General features: G+C 39.5%; 1 protein-coding gene across 1 annotated transcript in view; it reads left to right on the forward strand.

Moving 5' to 3' along the window:
• The window catches only part of LOC126335155 (sterol O-acyltransferase 2-like), a 190,044-nt gene that overhangs the window by 92,543 nt on the left and 73,113 nt on the right, over nucleotides 1–24,388 (forward strand). The window contains exons 5-7 of the mRNA XM_049998128.1: nucleotides 7,080–7,228; nucleotides 12,604–12,743; nucleotides 13,768–13,931. Coding sequence (XP_049854085.1) covers nucleotides 7,080–7,228; nucleotides 12,604–12,743; nucleotides 13,768–13,931 — 453 coding nt within the window. The remainder of the gene's footprint in view (nucleotides 1–7,079; nucleotides 7,229–12,603; nucleotides 12,744–13,767; nucleotides 13,932–24,388) is intronic.

The following is a 24,388-nucleotide window of genomic DNA, read 5'->3' on the forward strand; positions in this document are numbered from 1 at the left end:
TATATCTCCAAAAATATTATAGCTAAAATATTAAGGCTTAAGACTATTATTTACAACTTAATGCTTGATATTTTGTGCAATTTTTGTAAATGCACATCGACATACATTTTATAAGGATTGATTTTTATATTACTGTTGTCTCTATACTGTATCTTTTCTCTTGCTAATAAAGCAGTGAAACTGGAATTTCACAATTTACATCTGCATACAAGGCTAATAAAACGTGTGCAACAGATTTTTGTTTAAGGTCATAGTCGAAATTAATTTTTCAGTTTTGTATTACCAGGAACTACTCTGTTTCTTATAGAAAAGATAACGGAAAAGTGCTGCACAGAATTATTCAGCAAGTAATTCTTAAGAACTACGTCAAGTTTCAGGATGTTAGCTTTTATAGGAAATTGGAGATTTGTGGGAATTTCCTAAGGGACCAAACTCAAACTACTGAAGTCATCGGTCCCTGGGCTTACATATTACTTAATATAACTTAAACTAACTTACGGTAAGGACAGCACACACACACACACACACACACACACGCACGCACACACACACACGCACACCCATGCCCTAGGGAGGACTCGAACCTCCGGTGGGGACAGCCATGTGAACTGTGGCAAGAGGCCCCAGACCGCGTATCTAGCCTGCACAGGTAGCTTTTATAGTTCCTGAGAAAAGGTACATTATAGTTCAAATGGTCATTTTATGGAACTCCCATTTAAAGTATTTATTTCAATTTTTGACAAAATTGTCATAAATCTAGTGACTAATTCTACCGATATCCATAATCTTTATTTTCTTTCTCGTCTTCCGCTGCTTCCTTTGCTCTTGCATTTTTGTTCTGCTGCTTGAGCTTTGTCCAGTCGAGCTTGATCGATGCTTCTGACAAGGAAACCTCCCCATCGCACCCCCCTCAGATTTAGTTGTAGGTTGGCACAGTGGATAGGCCTTGAAAACCTGACCACAGATCAATGGAGAAAACAGGAAGAAGTTGTATGGAACTATGTAAAAAATAAGCAAAATATACAAACTGAGTAGTCCATGGGCAACATAGGCAACATTAAGGATAGTGAGAGCTAAGTACCGCCGTGGTCCCGTGGTTAGCGTGAGCAGCTGCGGAACGAAAGGTCCTTGGTTCAAGTCTTCCCTCGAGTGGAAAGTTTAATTTTTTACTTTCAAACACTTATCAAAGTTCAGGTACTCACACATAATCAACTTCGCTGTCCAAAATTCCAGGACATGTTCAGATTTGCTTGGACATATGCAGAATTTGACAGACTACACACGGAAAAATTTGAAAACGTTAAAAACATATGTTTTGACAGAGCACAGGGAAAACTGTGCGACTGTGAAACTGTTGCATTCATTTGTTGCATTTTACGTGAAAAGTCTTATGTTTTCATCACTGTTTTGGGAGTGATTATGACATCCTCAAGAAAACCTAAATCGGGCAAGGTAGAAGAATCTTTTCACCCAAGTGTACAAGTTAGGTGGGTCGACAACACATTCCTGTCATGTGACGCACATGCCGTCACCAGTGTCGTATAGAATATATCAGACGTGTTTTCCTGTGGAGAAATCGGTTGACCTATGACCTTGTGATCAAATGTTTTCGGTTCTCATTGGAGAGGCATATCCTTTCGTCTACTAACCGCACGGTTTTGCGGTGCGGTCGCAAAACACGGACTCTAAACTTATTACAGTGAACAGAGACGTCAATGAACGAACGGACAGATCATAACTACGGGACCACAGCGCTACTGAGCCCGCAATATCCTTGATGTTGCATATCTTGCGCATGGACTACTCAGTTTGTATATTTTGTTTATTTTTTTCATAGTTCCACACAACTTCTTCCTGTTTTGTCGATTGATCTGTGTTCAGTTTCTCAAGGCCTATCCACTGTGCCAACTTATAACTAAATCTGAGGGGGGTTTGATGGGGAGGTTCCCTTGCGAGTACTTTCAGTGTTAAAGAACCTGGATGGAAGTCTAGTCTCCTACCTAAATTTCCACTATTGAACACTAGGCAGGCATCCCATGCAGCTATCTTCACAACAACTGAGGATAAAAATACTGTTTTTGGACAACGCATCCATATAACGTGATTGTGGCTCTCATTTGTATTCTGTGTTTTCCAACGTACACATTTTCCAGCTGTTCAATACTGGCTGGGTACTTGAAAGTTGGTTTTATAACATCTAAAACGCAAGTTACAAACCGTGTTTGTGGGTGTGTGGCTTTCCACTGGCTTCTGCCAGAAGATACTAACACCACGATTTGTCACAAAAAGAACATTGAAGATTATCATGTGTGGAAAGTTTGTGGAAGAATATAGCCCACACAGCTTTCTGCATTGTTTTTACACTATGTAAGTTATCCCTGATAGCTTTTCCATAATATATTTGTAAAGTGTGAATTTCCTTGTTTGTCAGACTATTAACACCTCACAGTGGCTTTCCATCTTCTAAAAAGCATGTTGTAAACCAAGGACAATCAAAGATAATCTTTGTCACAGTCTTCTAGACTCATTTGCAGTTCGTTTCGATTTTGTGAACGAAAAACGAACACACAAAAATATTTCTAACGTACGGAATGGTTGGATCACAACAAAAAAGAGGGGGCATGGCAGGAGCGGACCCCCAAACAAACTCTTTTAAAACATATTTCTATCCAGAATTGGATTATGAAATTTTTCGATGTTATTCTTAAAGAATCAGTCTAATAAATTAGGCAATAAAAAAGATCGAATTTTTTCGTAATTTTCCACTACATCTGCATTTAATAACCTCTCGGTCTTGTGGCCGCACTATTGCTTGTGTCGTAAGCTGGGTTCACACAGGCAACAAAAGTATCGCCACAACCAATGGCGAACTGCAGTTGCTTTGTAGTTGCATGTGTGAACTCCTAGTTTTCGGTGCCGCCATTTAAGTGCCGCAACTTACGGCACGCCACAAGAAGTTGAATTTGGTTCTACTTTGTTGCGTCATTTTGCCTTCTCCACAATCGAATAACGTCATTCGATTGCTACCTCAAGCCTGGATTCAAACCTTTCTAGTGCGTATACGTTCGCAGATAGTGCTTTTGTTTGGGCATTTCCTATTAATATGTCGAAAAATTGGTCAACAGCGACAATTATTAGATTCTTGGAAGTGTATCAAGAACTAGAATGCCTTTGGAACCAGAAAAGCGAACCATACAAAGACAGAAATTTGAGAGATGCTGCATTAATTGAAATAGTAAACAGAGTGCGTGAATATGTACCTGGAATTGATGTAGCTACAACAAAATTAAAAATTCGAAGCATTCGACATGCTTAAATGAATGAACATAAAAAAGTACTGAAAGCACTTATGAGTGATGCGTCTACAGACGGTATTTATAAACCCAGCCTTGCTTGGTTTGAAGCTGCAGACCGGTTCTTAAAACATGTAGTCGAGACAAGAGAGACGAGGAACACTTTGGTTAGTAATATTTTACATTTATTATGTTTCCAAAACATCTTATTTAGTAATATGTACTGCCGTTTAATCAGCTGAGACAGGTGACGCCATTTTGCAGACTGCGCAGTTACGAAGAATTTGTGGCGTCCTGTGTGAACGGTAGCTCACAACGCCACTCCAGAATGACTTGACTTGTGGCGATACTTTCGTTGCGTGTGTGAACCCGGTTTTAGGTTACGGCACAAATGGCGACAGATGTGGTGTTCACTGCCCTGTGCTCGGTTTCCATGGTTGTTACCTAGGTTCTCACGTCTATCGAGGCTGGTCTAGAATCTCCTTGAGCAGCAATAGGCTCTTACGGTTGCTAATACGAATTTGTCAGCCACGTTGACTATGCAAGCTTCTACACCGTCGGTGTAGGCACTGCCCTCGCCAGCCCCCCCTCCCCCCCCCCCCCCCAACCCGCCGTTCTACGCCTCCCTCCACCCTTTAACGATGGTGTGGCCGAGGTCTGAGGATTTTACGAGAAGTGACATTCGCCAACACTTCCTCACTTTTGGTATCACTGATGCTAACATGTGTAAGGCTTATTTTCTTTCTGGGATTTCCCCTCCGTTCTACCAGTTGTTGTGCCATTTAGCCCTATTCCAGGAACCAGGGTCACTTCCGTTCAACGAATTGCGTAAGTTGTTGCCAAATTATCGCTGTAAATGCACGCACATCATTGTGGCACATGTCGAGTTCTGTTTTCGTCATAAACAGCACCACCGTCCTACCGGGCTCGAGCAGCCGAACTTCACAGCTTCCGTCACACATTCAGTTTGTTACTGATGCTAATCATGATTCCTATGCTGTTTCTATCGTCTGTTACGCCATCATTCAGTTGGCCCTATTAAAAGTGCGTCAAAGTGCACTCCATTTCGAAAATCAGTCTTTGATGGCCCAACCCCTCGAGGTGTCTCATGCTGCTGGCGATCAGATTGAAGCTCGGTGCGACGTCACCACGATGGCTTCTGTTCCTGGTCATTGGGCGTCCGTTTGTTCTCGGGGGCTCCATGTGGTTAACAATCTCTTTGGATTGCAGTTGGGTGAGGCTAGCTCTTCTGCAGTTTTGAGGTGTTTTTTGGAACGACTGACAATATCTGTTCTGTTTGCATCAACTATCTCGATGACATCGTCGTGGAGGGTGGATACCTGGACGAACACTTATGCAATTTACGTTCATTGTTCACAGTCTTGGATGAAGTACAACTCGGCAAGTCTCACTTTTTTCAGCAACCAATAATTGTGTATTTGGGGTTTGAGGTTTCTCAGGATGCTCTGCATAACCCTACAAATGTCAAAGATCTTCAAGAGTTTTTAGAGAAAATTGCCTATTATCATAAATTCGTTCTGGGTGCCACTACGTTGGGCCGTTCTCTCCACGAATTACTCCACAAGGACGTTCCCTTTATGTGGACACCGACTTGCGAACTTGTGTTCACACTTTTGAAATTTAAATTACATTTTTCTCCTTGTTTGTTACCTGGTCTTCGCTACAGACGCCTCCCAGTATGGCCTCAGGTCCATTCTTGCGCATCACTATGAGAATCGTTCTGAATGTTCGATAGTTAATGTGTTACAAGTGCATTACTCTGCTCAGCACCGCTACTGCCAAGTTGGAAAGTAAGTGCTTGCTATCGTCTACGTGTTTAAAAATTTTCATATATTCTCGTATGGATCTATGTTCCACCTCATTACAGGTGACAACCCTTCGTTTTATTGTTCAGTCTTCCTTCCTCGTTGCCCAACAAGGAAGCACATCTTCTCCAGCACTGGGCCTCGTTTCTGTCTCGCTAAAAATGTGAAATACATTGGCCTACCACACTGCATACCAATGCCGATGCCCTGTCCTGGCTTCCATCGCAGCCAGATCCTACATTCTACCAGGATGAGCTCCTTTGTTCTCACATAGATGTTGAGACATAACATACAGTGGAAGGGCATCCTATTATGGACTTCCTAAATTGCAGCTGCTGTAATTGCCAATCTGGTTTTGCACCATGTTGTTCAATTTGTTCAGCAAGGTTGGCCAGACAGGCCTCCAGGCAGGGCTTCTGATCCTTTACAAAAGGATTTTGACCTCTGGCGCCACGAGAGTCGCTCTGTCTGTGGCTTGCATTGCAGCATCCATGAGAACATGTCCATATTGATTTCATGGTACCATTCCTGACTTCTTATTGGTTGTTGATTATCAATGCCTTCCCTAAATTTCCATATGTTGTCTGCTGTACTTCAAAGTACAGCATTTTTTTCTATTTTAAAAAAAAATTATTGAAGAATTGTCATTTACACTTGTTATAGATAATGATTCACAGTTGGTCTCAGGACTTCAATGATTCCTGCATCCAACAAGGCATTCCTTTCCACCCCAAATCTAGTGGTGTGATGGAATGTCTCTTTCTCATGTCCAAGGTTAAAATGAATGAGTGTGTTGCAGACTCTTCCGTAGATTATGCCTTGACATGCCTCTCGAGTTCCTATTTACCAGTTTTTGCCTAGAATCCACTTCCGCCACTGCCATCACTTGTGACGACCACCACGGATGCCACAGAGCTGTCAACAGCCATCCTAATACCCACTGCAGAGGAGCGCCCTTTTCCCAATGGGAATGATGCTAAAACTCTATACATCATTCATGGATATGAGCTGTGAGTGTGGCCACCAATGCATTACATTCAAAGACCCACCTTCAGCATTGCATGGACCAGCCACAAGAGGCCACCCACAACCCATACTCGCGGCACAGCATCTGCCACGCCATCTACCAGATTTCTTTGCTATATAAAGACAGCACGTTAGGTGCTCATTCTCATATGTGTTATACTGCTGACTGTACTGTTTCTATGCTTGAATGTACTTGAATGTGGATCAATAATGTCTTGTACTTTGTGTCTCCACTATTACTTGTTTCTTGTGTTAAGACAGTAGCTCTATGTTTTCCATCCTCATGATCACTAACTGTGAAGTTGGCACAGTACATACTGTGTTGGATGACTCATGACACTTTTGCACACATGTTCACCACATCAAGTTTGACAATGGTCCTCACCCTCAGTCAGCAAGACTGGCCTAACTTAAGAAGCACTGTAGAACCAGAAACAGTTTTTTTAGTCCAAAGTCCTGTTAATAACTCCCATACATACATTTACACAAAATTTATATTCATACTGTGTATGCTAGCATGCATATGGACCCACATGTATTTAACAGCTAGTGCATAAACATAAAATTGAATAGTGTAATAGAAAAATTGAAATCTCTCGTATTTGTAAGTATAGATTCATAACAGTGATAATATTTGATCAAAGTGACAGGTCCAAGTATTAATTGCCATTAATAATGGTGTATAATTATGGCTTTGAACACATTTTTGCACAGCTGTTTGTTTGTGTATATTTTATTTATTCAGTACACATTCATTAAATCATACTCTTACTGGTACTACAGATTTAATATATGTTGTATGTAAGCATACACATAATTCAAGTCAATCAAATAAGTGCTGAAGACTTGATTTGTAACTTGGAATGATGTTTTACTGTATTAATTTTTTTTAATTGAGAAGTACGATGATTAAAATTTTTAAATTCTTACACAGGTTGAAGCTGGGCTTCTCAACTATATTTTGGAATTTTGGTGGACTGCACATTGTAATGGCAACCTGGGCCTCCATGCAACTTGCAGTATTTGCACTGTTCATTGCATTCTGTCACTGGGCATCATTTCGCATTTCATTGCCTATTTCTGGTAAGTTGTCAAATACATAAATGAAGCCAAACATAAAATGAACTTCTGTAAAAAAAATTTAGACTAGTAGAAAATTACTGTATTTACATATACTATACATTCATTATAAGCAGAATAAGACTATGTAGCACAGTGGATAAGTTAAAAGATGTTGCCAAATAGTGCAGTTCAATATTTGTGGCTATCTGCTGTGAAAATTATTTTCTGTATTAAATGTTTGGATTGTTTCATTATTATAAAATAAAATATGAATCAGTGCGTAAGAAATCTGCTGCATTTTCTTAAGTTTGTAGGGAGAATCTAAATATAAAATTGTCTAAAATTATCAATCAGTGATATTCTTTACATAACATTCATTTCTTCTGCAGCCATACTTACTCTTGTTATTCACGACTCCCATTACAACCTCACCCTCTGACTATGATGATAAAAGAAAAAAATTCTTAACTAGTAGTAAAAAATGCTTTACCTATGACACACAAGTGAATTATAGAGTAAAAATTTAAATGTTTCTACTGTTAACAGAGTTTTTTTCTGAAAAAATGCTCATATGTCTTGCATATTTTATAGTAACAAAACTTATACCATAAATATCACATTGTAGATTGTCACACATACATATATGAGACTCACAGAATAATTTAGCTCTGCAACTATTTGGTGAGTTTACTCCTTCAACCATTTGTATCCACCATGGATTTCTTTTACCATACTCACAGAACTTCCATAAGATAGGCAGACAGTAATGCCTATTGACCATCAACTTTCCCTAGCCACTGTTCGTGACATTCCTTGAATTTTATTGTTAAAACAACCCTTCCATGAATAACTGGGATTTTTAGAGGTAATTTTATATAAAATAATCACAGTATGCCATCTGTGCCAAAAGCATCCATTCCTTAATGATATGTAGATTAACCAATTTGGTCCCTATTCAGATTGTTAAATTTACTTGTACCATAACAATGAAACCACCAACATTTTGATTGTAGTTTCTGTTCATCAGTCAGTTGAAGGCATTGGCAAAAGAAAGTGCTAATTCACAAGAGTGATATTTTGAGTTACAGCTGGTTGTATGTAGGTTAAATTGAAAGACAAGCACATCAGTGTAATAAAACAAAACAGTTTATTTAGTATTCAGTTATTTCTAGCAGTATGAATGGAGGTACTGGTTACCAGCCTGAGATGCATTGGAAAACACAACAGGTACCATGATCAGACCAATCTCTACTAAATTAATCGTTAGCATTTTCTTTCAATAACAACTTCAGTTATTGTGTTGCAAATTGGGAACAGATCTTCCAAGTACCCAAATCTCTATCAATGATGGAGTTATAACTGTCTTTGCTTTTGGTGATTCTCATTTCCTCCAGTATCAGCTACAATAGCAATAGCCAGTTTTATTTTTGTGTCAGTCACACTTGTCTGAGGTCTGTTTTTATGCTTATTGATCATCAACCTAAAAGGTTTAAGAATGCATGGTTTCATGACAATAGAAAATTTTTTTGAGTTTCCATCTGCACCTAGTGGTCAAATATCCCCAAGCATTCGGCAGAATACTTCTCAGTCACTGTCATAACTAATGAGGAGCATTCAGTCAGAAGCTCATGGGCTTTTAATCACTTGATCTAGCAGGAAGCTCAAGAAAATTGTGAAAGAAAAGGGTTTCCTTTCCCTCATGAATCATATTAGAACAATTTTCAGATGAAGCTTCTGCTCTATACAGTTAAAGCAACACTGCTATTTTCTTGAACAAATTGTTATGAAACTTAAACACCATGTGTTTCCCTATTGTAGTCTCACATAAGGCTTCACACTCATTGTTTCTGCAAGGCTGCTGTCATTAAATACTTTTTGCCTAGAGTGTTCCTGTGTACTCTTCATGTGCAGGCACACACACACACATGAAACAGAAACTGCCATTTGGGTTCTAGTCCAATCACAGACATTTTTCATTCACCTTGTACATTAATATCCATGAGTTAACAGATTATCAAGATTATCATGGTTCATGGAAAAACATAGAACACAGAGATATAATACATATGCTAAAAGGTGTCTAGTAACATTGCAGCACATGATACAGGTTAAAGGTACTCCACAAAACTGGCCATGGGCCAAGTGTGGCACTTGTTTATTTTTTATGTCCATCCACCTGTGAACGAAGTCTGTCAGTACAGGTTATAGTGCCCTCGCTTGCCAATATAGCACAATTGTTCTCTACTGTATCAGTCCTATTACACAGTATTGGCAGGGTTTCGTAAAATGTGCTAGGGACACACCAGATGAACAGAGGGCAGAAATCACCCCTCATTATAAACTATAACTTGTTCATAAACAGCATTACAAACTCATAGTCCCTCTGTTCACTCACTGTAACCATTACATCGCATTCATCACACTATGTTGTGCTTTTGTTTAAAGAGTATGCATCTGGCAAGTAATTGAGCATACATAGCAATCTCTTAAAGCTGACATCACTTGTGTTGTATGTTTCCACCTCGTCTTATCACAGTGTTGCAACTTTTTAAAAACTTGTTCTTATGTGTATGGATGTAAATTTATTAACAGATGGTAGTGATGCTCTCCATGACATCAGTAGACTACAACAGTATTCACATAAATTCCATGTGATTTGTGTTCTACCTATGCAGATTTTTTATTGAATGGACATGGCTCTGAAACATAATTCAAATGCCCTGTTAAATTACTACTGTCAGTAGCCAAAAGTCAAGTATGCCAATAACAATAAAAAATTAAAAAGAGAAAATTGTTGTGAAGCTATATATATTCACTAATTCTGTCTTACTTAGACAGTAACAAGATCATTAAAATGTGTATTACAATTTCTGTGAGACAAGATGGAAAATCTAAATCATCCATTAGGGTTGCTAGCTGCAGTGGAGAATTTTACAAAGTATAACGGCTCATTGGCATAAGGGAAAAAAAGAAAAAAAAACAATAAGGCCAGTAAAGGTTCCATACTAGCATTTGCCTCATGTGATTGAAAGTAATTTAAGTTAGAATGATAATAAGAGGAACTGAAATTGATTCTCCTAAACTGCAGCTGAGGATGTTAATCAGTGGACTTACCAGTCAAGAAGAACTCCCTTTCAATGTGTTGGCTCTTAACCACGTCCAGCCACATATTGATTGTTCCATTCCTAATGTGAACTGTAGGCACTGTACCACCACTTCAGAACTGATAGGTAAAAGGCTTGAGGAAGATATGTGTGCATGGATTGCAAGTAGTGTGAGCACTGTTGGGAACCCAGCCTTTCATGTATTCCATGTATTGTATTTTATTGATCCAAGTAGTAATAATATTGTACAATTTGCACATATGATATTGATAAAGTCAGCATACAAATTTACAACTAATTTTGACAATTACATTGTTACAATTTGTCGAATGTTTGCTCAATATTACAACATGGTAATACATATTACACTGTACTTTCACTTGTTCATATCTGAGGGAAACGTGCACTATAATCTTGCATAAATGATCAATTATTAAGAAATTTACTATTTATTACCTTTTTCAAAAAAAATCATTTATTGTGTAAAAGGTTTGCTCCAGAAGATTTTTTTTAAATTTATATGTAAAAACGCTTGGTATTTCTGTTTAATTTCAGCTGGTAGGTTATTATACATCTGTATCCCAGCATTTAGGACACTTTTTGGTAACAAGTTTTTCTGGCCCGAAAGATATGTAGGTTAGACTGCTGTCTCATTTCTTACTTATGAATGTGTTCATTTAATATTAGTGGGCTGTCTTTGCTTAACAGGTAAGATTTAACAAATGGTATAATACTATAAATGTAAACAGATGGCAGTATCATAATCCCAAGTTTCTTGAAATGTTGCCTGCCTCTGTTGCCTCAGATTGCATATTATGTGTTGAATTTTTTTGCATTTTAAAGACATCTCTACTAAGAATAACATACTTGTGTAAGAACTATTTTAGTGATTGATTTGCTGAGTACCATTAGTATATAATACACAGTTGACAGCTCATTTGAGATAGAACTGATGTGTATGTATTTTTGCACATTTATGATGAGATTTTTCCCATTTAATCAGTCACTCAATGATGACATAAGCGATTTAATATTTTGATTATGGTCAGCTTTGTCTGTGCCGGTTAGCAGAATACTTGTGTTATATGCAAATTGTGTAGTATGCCCTGAAGTGAGCTTCACATTTATGTCATCAACATACAACAGAAACAGTATGGGTCCCAAGATTGAGCCTTGCAGTACACCATGTATAACAGGCACTTTTTAGAGGAGTGCAGAATACACTTATGGGCATTGATATTCGTTTTTTTTAATTTTATTTAGACCTTTAGCAATCTGTTTCATAGATACGAATCTAACCATTGGTTCGCAGTTCCTCTCATACTTTATTGGCTAACTTTCTGAGGAGTATGGTATGGTCAGTAGTGTCAAAAGCTTCAGACAAATCTAAAAAAGTACCAGTAGAAATTTCTTTGTTATCTAATGGTTTTATGGCTGTGTTGAGATTCATACGGTACTGTGATTGCTGTTTTAGATCTTCTGAATGCATGCTGGTGCTCCAACAGTAAAGAGAATGTGTTGAGAAAACTTTCTAATCTGGTGTAAACCAATTTCTCTAATATTTTTGAAAATGTGCAGAATTGTGCTCCTGGCCTGTAATTAGCTACATCATTTTGTAGCCCCTTTTTGTGGAGTAGGGTAACTTTAGCAACCTGCAGGAGGTCAAGTATAAGTCTGTTAGTAAAGGATGCATTAATTATAACAGTTAATGGTTCTACAATGTATTCCCCACAATTTTTTAGAATAAAATCTGGTATGTTGTCAGTGCCATTTGAGAATTTATTTCTTTGTCTTTTATAACTGTGAGCACTTCAGTGTTTGAGGCTTTGTGGTGGCTGGTGGTGCCTGTGACAATCAGAGAGTCAACAGACTGTTTGTAAATGGTATATTGTCCATAACACGTGGTACCCTTGAGATGTTTGTAAATTGTTTATCACGAATAAAGCCCTATGGGCCAATGGTAAGTAAACCTGCAGGGTGAAGACATTGTGTCAGACGTGTGATGTAATCAGCCTATGGGTACTTCATAACAGTAACAGCATTGGTTTCTCTAATATACTTCTTGAGTTATCGTTTGCCAGAAATTGATATCTCTTGTCTTATGTAAGAATAAATTTAAGTCTGAATCGCCATTTTTCAATTAACAATCTTTTCTTCTGTAGTAGGATACACATTTTAAGACGTTAATTAAAAAATATAGATACATAGAGATAGTTATGTATGTGAACTTCCCTATTGATATAACTGAAAATTGAATTCTATGCATGTGCTTATTCATCAGTTTGCTCGCAGGATTTCAGAGACAACTTCTGGACAATAGTGCTCTGATTGTCCTAATTGCCTTCAAAGTTGGTTTCCTGGTGCTCCCAGTATGTGTTATACAATATAATCAGTTACCTCCTATCTCAGTTATGATCCTCCTTTGTGAGCAGGTAAGTCTTGGAATCTGTATGTTTTATGACATTTCTCTATAAAGTACTTACATAATAATTAATGAAGTAGTAGTACAGTTCAAATCATATTTTTTCTAGACTTCTTCAGATTAGGTTAGAAATTAGATTAGATTTATTTCTTATTCCAATAGATTCATAATAAGTAGATCATTCAGGAACAATCACCTCCAAAGATAATTGTAACCTTATCTCCATAACAGAAGACAGTGTTATACAAACAATATCAACAACAGGGATTTAAGTAAAAGTAAGCTCATGGGGAAGGAACTACAGATAAGGCACCTTTCAGGGCTGAGCGTATGGTTCTTAGCAGATATCTGTGATCTGCTTTCAGACATAATTTTTAATTGCAATGTTTGTCAGTGACAGAAGCATGCTGATCAAGAATTGAAAGCAAACTGTAAAAGTCACAGATTGCTTCTTACCATAAAGAAGGCACATCAAGTTGCAGACAGACACAATTAAAAGACACTTACATATAGTTTTCAGGCACAGCCTCCATCAGTCAAAGAGGGACACACACACAATTTGCACACACAAGAAGCAAGCACACTTCATGCACAGACTATCGCCAACTGCAGCATCTTGGGCCAGAATGCAGAAATAAATCTAATTTAATCTCTGATCTAATGTGAAGAAGTGTACATAAAGTATGATTTGAGCTTTACTATTAATTCATTAATAATTATGTGATTACTTTATAGAGAAATGTCTCAAATACCATTAAATAATAATTAGTGTAAGCTGATAATCAACATGGCTATTATTACTACATAATTGTGTAATAAAATTAGTGTGTCACAATGTTTTGTAATTGGTTGTATCATATATGTACTCTCCTTCAGTTCAGTTGTGTCATGGTCATTTTAAGGGATTTGCTGAAGTTTTATTCTAAATAGGGTGTTCTTTCTCTTAGAAAAGGTCATATTCCATCCAGAATGTTTCATCACCATATTATTTGGCTCTCATTTCATATTTGTTAATGTTACATTTTGTATTATAGATGCGAATGATAATGAAGAGCTATGCATTTTTACGAAGTCAAGTGCCAAAAGTTAAAATGTTCAAGCCTCATAATGATGCAACAGATGTCCTACTACCTGACTTCAACCACTTTGTGTATTTCATGTTTGCTCCAGCCCTTGTTTATAGAGACTCATATCCAAGGTAAGTTCAACATTTTTTTCTTCTCCCTTATATTAACAATTTTTCCCCTATAGAATTGAAAATTCATAAAAATGAGTACATCAAAGTAGCTTTGAGAATGTTCAACAATATTTTTCGTTTCCAATGTCAGTACACAAGATATTCATGAAAAATTTCTTGATACACAGTTCGTGAATTTGTGCTTTGCCTGTTTGACTACAGCAAATTACATCTTTAGAATCTAGTTTTGATTTGACATCATTCATTCATATTTCATATAGTGCCTCCAATAGTTCTAAACCCTGTCAGAAAGAATAATAATCTCTGATTATGTTGACTGTGTGCACTGTGTTTATACTTAGCTCTCAAGCAGGGGTTCCATTTATCATAACACGAGCAGGCATGCAGCGTACTTTGAACACATGTGTTTATGTTACCAAGGCAAACATGTATGTACAAAATCACTGTTTAATCTTAGTGTAATTAATGAATGACAAAATAAACTGGCATAATATGACCTAAAGCAATTTTTAGTTCAACAATGAAATGAACCTCCATCGTATCACTCTGCTGTCATGTACAAGCTCGTACCCCACAGTAATGACTACTAGAAGTTTTAAACAATGCAACAGCATCAGATCCCAGCCAGCCACTTATTCAATTACTAATTATCTTGTAGACAACTGCCTCATTGTGGGATTGTGTGACTAGCCCTGCTTCGGGGTTAACAGAAATTAACTAAACCTCAAAAACTTAACAAAACCTGTGAGTACTGGCTGTTGCAGATTACTAAACAACAAATTTCAGAATAAAATGTAATTTTTCTGTTTTTCATACACAGTGTCAGTATGAATGGAAATCTTGCAGGCATAAAGGCCACCATAGCTGAAGAAAATCTTCTTTCATATTTCTGAAATATTAATAGATGGCAAATCACCCTGACAAAAATTTGATGCAAGGTCTATAAAGATGAAATTTTGTGCAGGTCACTTTTCTAGTCATTTGTAAAGACATTCCTAGTGCAGAGGAATACAAGACACCATTCATAGTTAACTTTGTTATACTGTTACACAAACAGACAAAGATTTAATTTGCTCAAATGTCTGGGTTTCCTGTTTCCTGTTTCCTGGTTTGATGCAGCTCTCCATGCTACTCTATCCTGTGCAAGCTTCTTCATCTCCCAGAACCCACTGCAACCCACATCCTTCTGAATCTGCTTAGTGTAGTCATCTCGTGGTGTCCCTCTACGATTTTTACCCTATACGATGCCCTCCAATACTAAATTGGTGATCCCTCGATGCCTCAGAACATCTCCTACCAACCGATCCCTTCTTCTGGTCAAGTTGTGCCACAAACTTCTTTTCTCCCCAATCCGATTCAATACTTCCTCATTAGTTATGTGATCTACCCATCTAATCTTCAGCATTCTTCTGTAGCACCACATTTCGAAAGCTTCTATTCTCTTCTTGTCCAAACTATTTATCGTCTTTGTTTCACTTCCATACATAGCTACACTCCATACAAATACTTTCAGAAATGGCTTCCTGACACTTAAATATATACTCGATGTTAACAAATTTCTCCTCTTCAGAAACGCTTTCCTTGCCATTGCCAGTCTACGTTTTATATCCTCTCTACTTCTCCAATCATCCGTTATTTTGCTCCCCAAATAGCAAAACTCCTTTACTACTTCAAGTGTCTCATTTCCTAATCTAATTCCCTCAGCATCACCAGACTTAATTCGACTACGTTCCATTATCCTCATTTTGCTCTTGTTGATGTTCATCTTATATCCTTCTTTCAAGACACTATCCATTCCGTTCAACTGCTCTTCCAAGTCCTTTGCTGTCTCTGACAGAATTACGATGTCATCGGCGAAACTCAAAGTTTTTATTTCTTCTCCATGGATTTTAATACCTACTCCGAATTTTTCTTTTGTTTCCTTTACTGCTTGCTCAATATACAGACTGAATAACATCAGGGAGAAACTACAACCCTGTCTCACTCCCTTCACAACCACTGCTTCCATTTAATGTCCCTCGACTCTTATAACTGCCATCTGGTTTCTGTATAAATTGTAAATAGCCTTTCGCTTCCTATATTTTACCCCTGCCTCCTTCAGAATTTGAAAGAGAGTATTCCAGTCAACATTGTCAAAAGCTTTCTCTAAGTCTACAAATGCTAGAAACGTAGGTTTGCCCTTCCTTAATCTAACTTCTAAGATAAGTTGAAGGGTCAGTATTGCATCACGTGTTCCAACATTTCTACGGAATTCAAATTGATCTTCCCCGAGGTCGACTTCTACAAGTTTTTCCATTCATCTGTAAAGAATTCGCGTTAGTATTTTTCAGCTGTGACTTATTAAACTGATAGTTGTGGTGTCTTTTCTTTTGGACATGTTCAAAAGAACAGACATCACACTGAATCCACAGCTGTGATACATATTATGTATTCACATGATTGATTCACCTTGATGAACAATGAATCCACCACCTTCAGTGCAGATGCACAATTACATCAGACCTCCTATGGAAATCTCAAAGCAGCAAGCATGGAGGACATGGACAGGGACTGCGGATATCTGGGAGCTTGGGTTGGTCAAGAGGCATGCCAAGATAATCCATGCAGTTTTCAACAAAGACTGTGTTCAAGTGGTGCAGTGGTTAACATATGTGGCTAATGAGCAGGAGATCTACAGTTCAAATCCTGGTCAAGCACACATTTTCATTCATTGCCACTGACTACGTGTGAAGTCCCAGTACAGCTGATATCAATAGTCCTTTCTCTTTGCTTTCCTTTCTTCCACCTCCACCTTCAATTTACAAAAGATGTTTGACTTGTTAGATGCATGAAGCTGTAGTGCTGGCGTTTCATCAAGTACATTCTTGAATGAGGATCGAAGATGTACAGTCAGCCTCCCAGGTGTAAAGTCAAGGGGGCATGTGCTAGAATCACCCATAGTGATGGGCCTGTAGCAGCCAGTGTCTGGAGTTTTTGAACATACACAGTGCACAGTGGTCTCATGTCATGGCACAAAAACTGAAAACTGTCCCAGAACAGCCGTGACTTTCATGTCCATGGTACCAATTGCCTTCTTGCCATGTAGCACTGATGTGGCTTGTGGTCTGCTCATTGCTCCTTTTGATTGAGGGTAGTGACACCTTCTTGATGCAAAATCATGGAGGATAGCACCAGGTCAGTCAGTGGGGTGCCCAGTGATGGTTGCATCCTGAATGATGCAGAATCATTTGCATTATTGATTTTCTGGTGGTGCAGAACTTTTAAAACATTCTGACCACTGGCATCAAACCTTTTCCCAGGGGTTTAGCTCCGTTTGATATCATTGTCAGTTGCAGTTGTGCTGGAAGTATAGCAACCATAGTGTCAAAATGGGCAGCATCTGGCATGAGGTTAGCGTCAATTTTAACTCAGGGTCACAACAAAAGCTGAGCTGTCATTCTATCAGCATAGTTCGTTTTAGCTGTTGCTTGGTTGTCTTTGAGAGTCATTGTAATAGTGCAGATCTGTCTGCATCATTCTTGTTATGGGTAGGTTATGCAAATATGACATCACTGATTATGTGATTGTCGGATGACAAATCACAGTGATGAATCAGGTGTCGTCATCTTAAGTACTTTCTGAACTAAATACACACTCCAAGGTGGTGAATCATAAAGAGGGTTGTTCTGGTCAAAATGGTGGCACTTTACATTGGGAGTTGAGTCTGTGAGACAGTTAACAGCTTTGATGTGGCTCAGTTTCAGTCAGCCAAGCCAGTATCAGCAATGAGAGACCTTGCTGCAATTGAGGCACAGGAGAAAACGCAGCTCCCAGGTTGTCACAATATAGTGTAGGTACGCGTGAAGTGGTCATATGTCTGGTCACATTACAGAGCGTAGACATTGCAGTTGACTTGTGAACCATATTACAGTTTCAAATAATTTCTACTTAGTGATTTCGTGCATGGTACTGTGAATTTGGGGTAAATTCCCATTCAAAGTTCAGCAACAAGTTGTCTGTTGGCTGCCATCATCATAGAGTACTAAGAGTTCTGTTGGTCAGTAACATTGCACTCATAGCCATTGTAAACTCATGTTGTATTACAGTCCAGTGAGCCATACCTCACTCACATTAATCCCAGATGGGATATTCCAGAAAGCTGCTAGCGCTGCATTCACTATAACAGATGCCCACATTGTTACTGTGCATTAAGATTCATATGAAAATTTGCATCATGCATTTTATGGTAGAGGTGGGGTCACCACTAGGGAAATATTTTCCTACAAGGTGACAATGAATGTCCCAATAACAGAGTTTGATGCCTGATAGTGAAATACTTCATTCAAAAAAATGCAATACAGCAATAGGTCTACAGCATATCATGAGTCAGAATGCACTGCTGTCTTTGTCTCACTGACTGATATGTCTCTGCTCTTTGGCCAGAAACGCATGTCACTATCACTATCCCCACACTACAATTTATTAACAATGGATTATGAAGATATCTTTCTGTTTTGAATTTATTTAATCTCATATACACTCTTGCTGTCATGTACCTTCTTCCTACTCCCCCTTCCCTGTTCATTATCTTCTCTTCCCCTTCCTTCACATTTACTGATTTTTTTGTGTTCCCATTCTGTCTCTCTTTTATTTTATATGTTGTAGTTTCTGAAAATGTCTCTTCCTTTTTAAAGCAAGCTCTTCTTCGCCATTGTTTGTATCTTCATTCACTTTTTTTCTGTCAATGTCTGTCTTATATCTCATCAACTGTACTCAGATATTCTTGTTAGTTTCCCTCCCCTTTGATTTCACAAATACACTCAATCTACTACTAATTTTAAAACTGTGTATTAATGTACAGTATGAGCTGTGGCATGAACTGGATGATTTTTAAATCAATAAATAAATAAATCTTAGTTAATGAATATTCCTGGTCTAGATGGCCCCATGTATTCTGTTGTGCCTGTGCCCTCCTGAAATGTTTTGTGGTTCGTGGCTGGATGAGGAGAGTGTGGTATGATAGGTGGGTGGTTGGGTTCCTCTCACTACCACAAAAATGCACACATGGTTAAAATAAAATTTATTACAGGAACCAATCGAGTACTTAACTTCAATGATGTCCAATCAGAAGTTCTGTTGTTGACAGGAGTCAACAGGTATTAATTCATGAATTCTGCCCATGCCCATCTCAGAAGTATATACAATAAGTAATGTTCCCTCACAGCTATCTAAGATGTGAGGCAATGACTATCACTGTGGAAGGTTAGAGCACAATGTGACGTATTGAGATACAATGCGATCTGAGTCCCGATGTGACATACTGAGGTACTGAGGCTGACTGACAGCTCGGTTGGTAGCAGTGGCCTATATGTATGCTGCCAAGGGGCCATTATTGGCGCATAGCCTGGGGGCGTTTCTTGGTCTTCTCTTGCCATAGGTGCACCTAGTGCAGCACCTGCTATACAATGGTTCCTGTTGCCAAGTGGTGTGCTGGCAAAGTCGTACACAAGCACATTCCTCCCCTCCAAAATTCCACACCATTGTGACATACTGAAGTGTGAACAACAACAGAGGGGGGGGGGGGGGGAGGAAGCTGGATGTAGAGATGAGCCAGGAGCTGTTGCTGTGGAGGACATTGTGCTCCTGGCTGTACCCCACCCTCTGGTTTGAGAGAGCAGAGGAATGTCCTCCCAAAAACACTGTTCAGGATACGCATACAATTCTGAGGGGCAGTGACGAGGGATGTGGTGTGTCCAGGTCCATCGAGTTGGAGAGTGATAATGGTGGAGGCGAGGGTGTGAGGTCCATTGGTTCATCCTGGGATGCTGTGGTGGTACCAGCAGATGGCTGCGAAGTACACATGTTTCAGTGAGGCTGTGAATCTGGAGGGAGAAAAGCAGCAGAATCACAGGGCATACCATTCTGGTGATGGTGCTGCAAACAGTCGGGACTTGCAGTTAGATACATATATGTACCAAAGCGTTTCTGGATCTTGCCTCGCACCCAGTGCTGACATTGGCCAAAAACCCTGCAAATAATAAGATCACAAAGTGCAAAATGATACTTGCGGACCATAGGCAGTGCCTGATGCTGCAGTAGGTGGAGCAAGTGAAGCAGCGCCCAATAGCGAAGGCCATGCTGAAGTTCTGCAGTCATGGTCCGTCATGTGGGTGGGAGCGATAAGAGGCAAGAAAGAGTTGTAGTGTGGAAGGTGAGAACATCGCCATCTACTGTTTAAAAGTGTGTACAAAGCTTCCTGCTTCTCTGTTGGACTGGGAGTGAAACACAGAACTTGGTAGATGATGAGCGCCATTTTATTCTCAAAACTGTTGAAAGTCCTGTGGCTTGAACTGAGGTCTATTATCTGCAACAATGACATCAGGCAATCCTTCAAACGAAAAAATTGAGGACAACACTTAAATGGTGCTGAGCGATGTGGTAGAGTTCATGAGCACCGCAAATGGGAACTTGCTGAAATAGTCTGCGACAATAAGTCAACAAGTGACCCATAACGATCCTGAAAAGTCAATTTTCACTCATTCCCATGACAACTGAGTCTTAGGCCAAGCTGAGAATGTCTGTGGTAGAGTGGATTGATTGTCTGTGCAGGCACAACACTGTGACATTACTTTTTTGTGATAAGTTCCTATGGGGCCAAACTGCTGAGGTCATTGGTCCCTAGGCTTACACACTACTTAATCTAACTTAAACTAACTTACGCTAAGGACAATACACACACTCATGCCCGAGGGAGAACTCAGACATCCAACAGGGGGGAGCCGCGTGAACCATGGCTAGGTGCCACAGAGCACGCGGCATTACGACGTCATCTCTTCAATGTGAGTGCCAATGTCCTGCCAAGTACAGTGCCGGGGCACTATCTGTTTGGAGTGAACAATTCCCCAATGTCCTTGGTGGAGCAGTTGTAGCATGTCATTTTGCAACATTGTGGGAATGGGCACAGGTGATTGGCCACTGTCAGATGTACTAATGACAACCAAAGTATTGGTGCACTTCTAAGTTCTGAATATGGTTGAATGAGCGAGGCCAAGACATGCAAATGTAGTGCCAGAAAATCTTCGGATCAGGGTCCACTTCCATGGCCTGTGAAATTTTTCCGTAATTCAGTGGAAAAGAGTGCAGCAATTCAGAGTCCTGTGCGTCGATCTGGCAACAAGATGCGTCAGAGGAATCAAAGTCAGAGTTGGGGCTGCTCAGAAGGCAGGAAATGGTGTCACACTGCCATGCTTTGCTGCATATCTGTACACACCTTTGTACTAATACTGGGATAGAATCAAAGCATTGCATTGCCATTTTAGAGCAGTAAATGTAGGAACCAGCTTTGATGAATGAAACAAGGACTGCAAATGCTTGTGATCTGTCATTAAATCATTAAATAGAACTTGTGAGCGAGCAGATAGTGATGGAATTTTGTCACACCATACACAATAGCGAGTGATTCTTTCTCAATTTGTGAATAACTGCAATGAGTTTGGGTTAATAACTTTGAGGCAAAAGCAATAAGTCTGTCATGTGCACCAGTTCTGTTTGAAATTATAGTGCCGATTCCGTAAGAGGAATCAAACAAATGTAGCATGTCAGGTTACCTAGCAGTGACTGTGGTTCAGATATATTGCAAGGAACAGACAGATCATAGATTCCAAGCAAATGGGATTGGAGTGGGTGCACACCATGAGTGTTTAGCATGTGACCTAAGTATTGTAGTTATGTCTGAAAAAATTCACACTTTTGAGATGACACTAGAGTCCTAAATCTGCCAATTTCTGTACTCTTTTTAGAGTGTTGTCAATGTGATCCTCTGGCGTACACCTGAGACAACAATATCATCAAGGTAGTTCGAACGGAACGGCACATGAGCAGTCAGCTGTTCCAAGTAATGTTGAAAAATGGTGGGTGTGGAGGGACTGCTGAAGGGCAAACACAAATACTTGAACAGACTTAAGTGTGTGTTAACAACAAACACTTTCTGTGATTCATCATCTAGTGGCATTTGCAATTAAGCATGACGTAAATCTATCTTAGAAAAGTAACAGCCTGCGCCAAGCCTGTACGTAAGCTCCTCAGGGCAAGGCACTGAATAAGTTCCAAGTATTTTCTGTAGACTGACTGTAGTTTTGAAGTCACAAATTAGAATGTGACCTGAAGGCTTGGACATCAAAATCAATTGACTTTCCCATTGACTAACATGTATTGAAGCAATTACACCATTGTCTTGCAATTCTTTTAATTCGCTGACTACTTTGTTTTGTAAAGCAATTCGAGGAACTAAGGCTGTGCATTGTCTTTCAGGGTAATGTTCAGAACAAAATTATTAGCTTTTCCAAGTCCATCAGTAAAGAGGTCAGGAAATTCCTTAACGAAGCTAGCTACACTGCCTTCCGGATTAAAAGCAGTCACTGAAAATACATTGTCTTGGATGCTAAGGCCACACAAATCAAACGAATTTAAGCCAAAAATATTTTCACTGTCTCTTGATTGCAACAGAGTAAAATTCACTGTCCTAGTGTGAGACTTGTAAGTGGTAGGCAGACTATACTGTACTGGGATTTCCTGACCATTGTATGCAGTGATGTACGTGCTAGAATATGACAGGTGTGGTGAGCCTAACTGTTTGTACGTGGCATGATTAAGCAAAATTACAGAAGAACCTGTGTCCAATTGAAAGTCAACAAGATGGCCAGCAATTTTTAGTGTTACAAGTAGTTTGTTAGAATGGCGTCACACTGCACTGGGACAAGATGAGGGCATAACCTTATTTAGATTACTGCCAGAACCTGTGGTCAGTTTTGAAAACAATGCATTCACAGAATGTGTATGAGACCTGTTGCGAGAGTGGGAGGAATTGGCATTCTCTCGCCATTGCAAGCAAACTGCCTGGACATGGCCTTTCGTTCCACGTTAGTAACATGTCGCGTTGCGCGGTGGGCATTCTTGCTACATATGGTGCGCAAACAGTGAGGGAAAGACTTCACTAGCTTTACAGGCCTGGGTACTTGTTTACTAGGCGCTCTGTGTATCTGTAGGCATGCTCGTTGTAACGGCTTAGTGAGGCGGTCACGGACAAGAGGTGACTCGACCCGAGAAATCAGGTCCTGATCAAATTTATTGGCTGCTATGGCACCAGAATCGAACTCTTCTAGTATTTTAAACACTTGATGGAGCGAAGGATCTGAGTACTTGAGAATTTGTTCTCTAATTCTGCTATCAGGGACATTGTACGTGATCACACCATGAATCGTCATGTCACTATAAAAGTTGCCACAAGTACACATGGATTTACATTTCCTAGTGAGGCTCTGTGAGTTGGTATACCAGTGATGGAACGTCTGTTGCAGCTTTTTCTTGAAGTGAAAGAACTGAAATCTGGCTGCAGTGGCATGAATCTGATGTTCATAATACTGACTCAATTCACCTACTACATCATCATAGGAGAGTGCGTCGGGAGATGACGTAGGGAAGAGTTTTTTAATTAAGTGAAACACAGGGGTTGCCACAGTGGAGAAGAAATAATGAGATTTCACAGTACCTAGAATTCGATGGACTTGACAGTGGGCCTGGAATTGGGTGAGATATTCGAGCCATTCTCCTTTTTCGTTGAAGTGCCGAAACGGTGGAATGTTATTTGGTTGGATCAGTTCATTTGTTGGTTGGAAGCTGAAGCAGCTTGTGTGGCAAGCAGTTGCTGTACAGTAGACAGCAAAGTGGCGATTTGCTGGTTCTGAAACTGAAAAAATCTGGTTTAGTGCCAGTGCAGGAGCATTCTGAGGGTGAGAGGACAGGATAGCCATTCTAACACTAACAAATTACAGCAAAATATGAAAACCAATGTGCAAAACCTCTGAAAAGAGAAATAGATTAGTTCTGCAGCTCCCGTCCTGTAACACATGCAACAACAAGAACAAATTACCAAATAGACTCAATGCAATGACGGCTCCCCTGCAGCAAACTAGAACACATGAAAAGCAAACAAAAAGTTGTTTATCAGACTCATTGCCACTTGTGGCTTTGCCCTCCTGTAATGTTTTTTGGTTCCTGGTTGGATGAGTAGAGGGTGGTATGATAGGTGGGTTGTTGGTTTCCACTCACTACAACACAAATACAGTTTATTACAGTAACCAACTGCGTACTTAACTTTAGTGATGTCCAGTCTGAAGTTCTGTGGTTGACAGCAATCAACTTGTACTAATTCTTGAATCTTGTCCGTGTCCACCTCACAGCTATATACACTGACTAACGTTCCCTCACAGCTAGCTAAGGTGCGAGGCAACGACTATTGCTGTGGAAGAGTAGAGCACAGTGTGATGTATTGAGATGCAATGCTGTCTGAATGCTGATGCAACGTACTCAGACTGATTGACAACTCTGTCTGTGGTGGCAGCCTATATGAACGCTGCCTTGGGTGTGTTATGGGTGTGTGTCTTGATGTTCTCTTGTCACAGGCGCACCTTGTTCAATGC

Source organism: Schistocerca gregaria, chromosome 2, assembly GCF_023897955.1.
Source record: "Schistocerca gregaria isolate iqSchGreg1 chromosome 2, iqSchGreg1.2, whole genome shotgun sequence".
Taxonomy (NCBI): domain Eukaryota; kingdom Metazoa; phylum Arthropoda; class Insecta; order Orthoptera; family Acrididae; genus Schistocerca; species Schistocerca gregaria.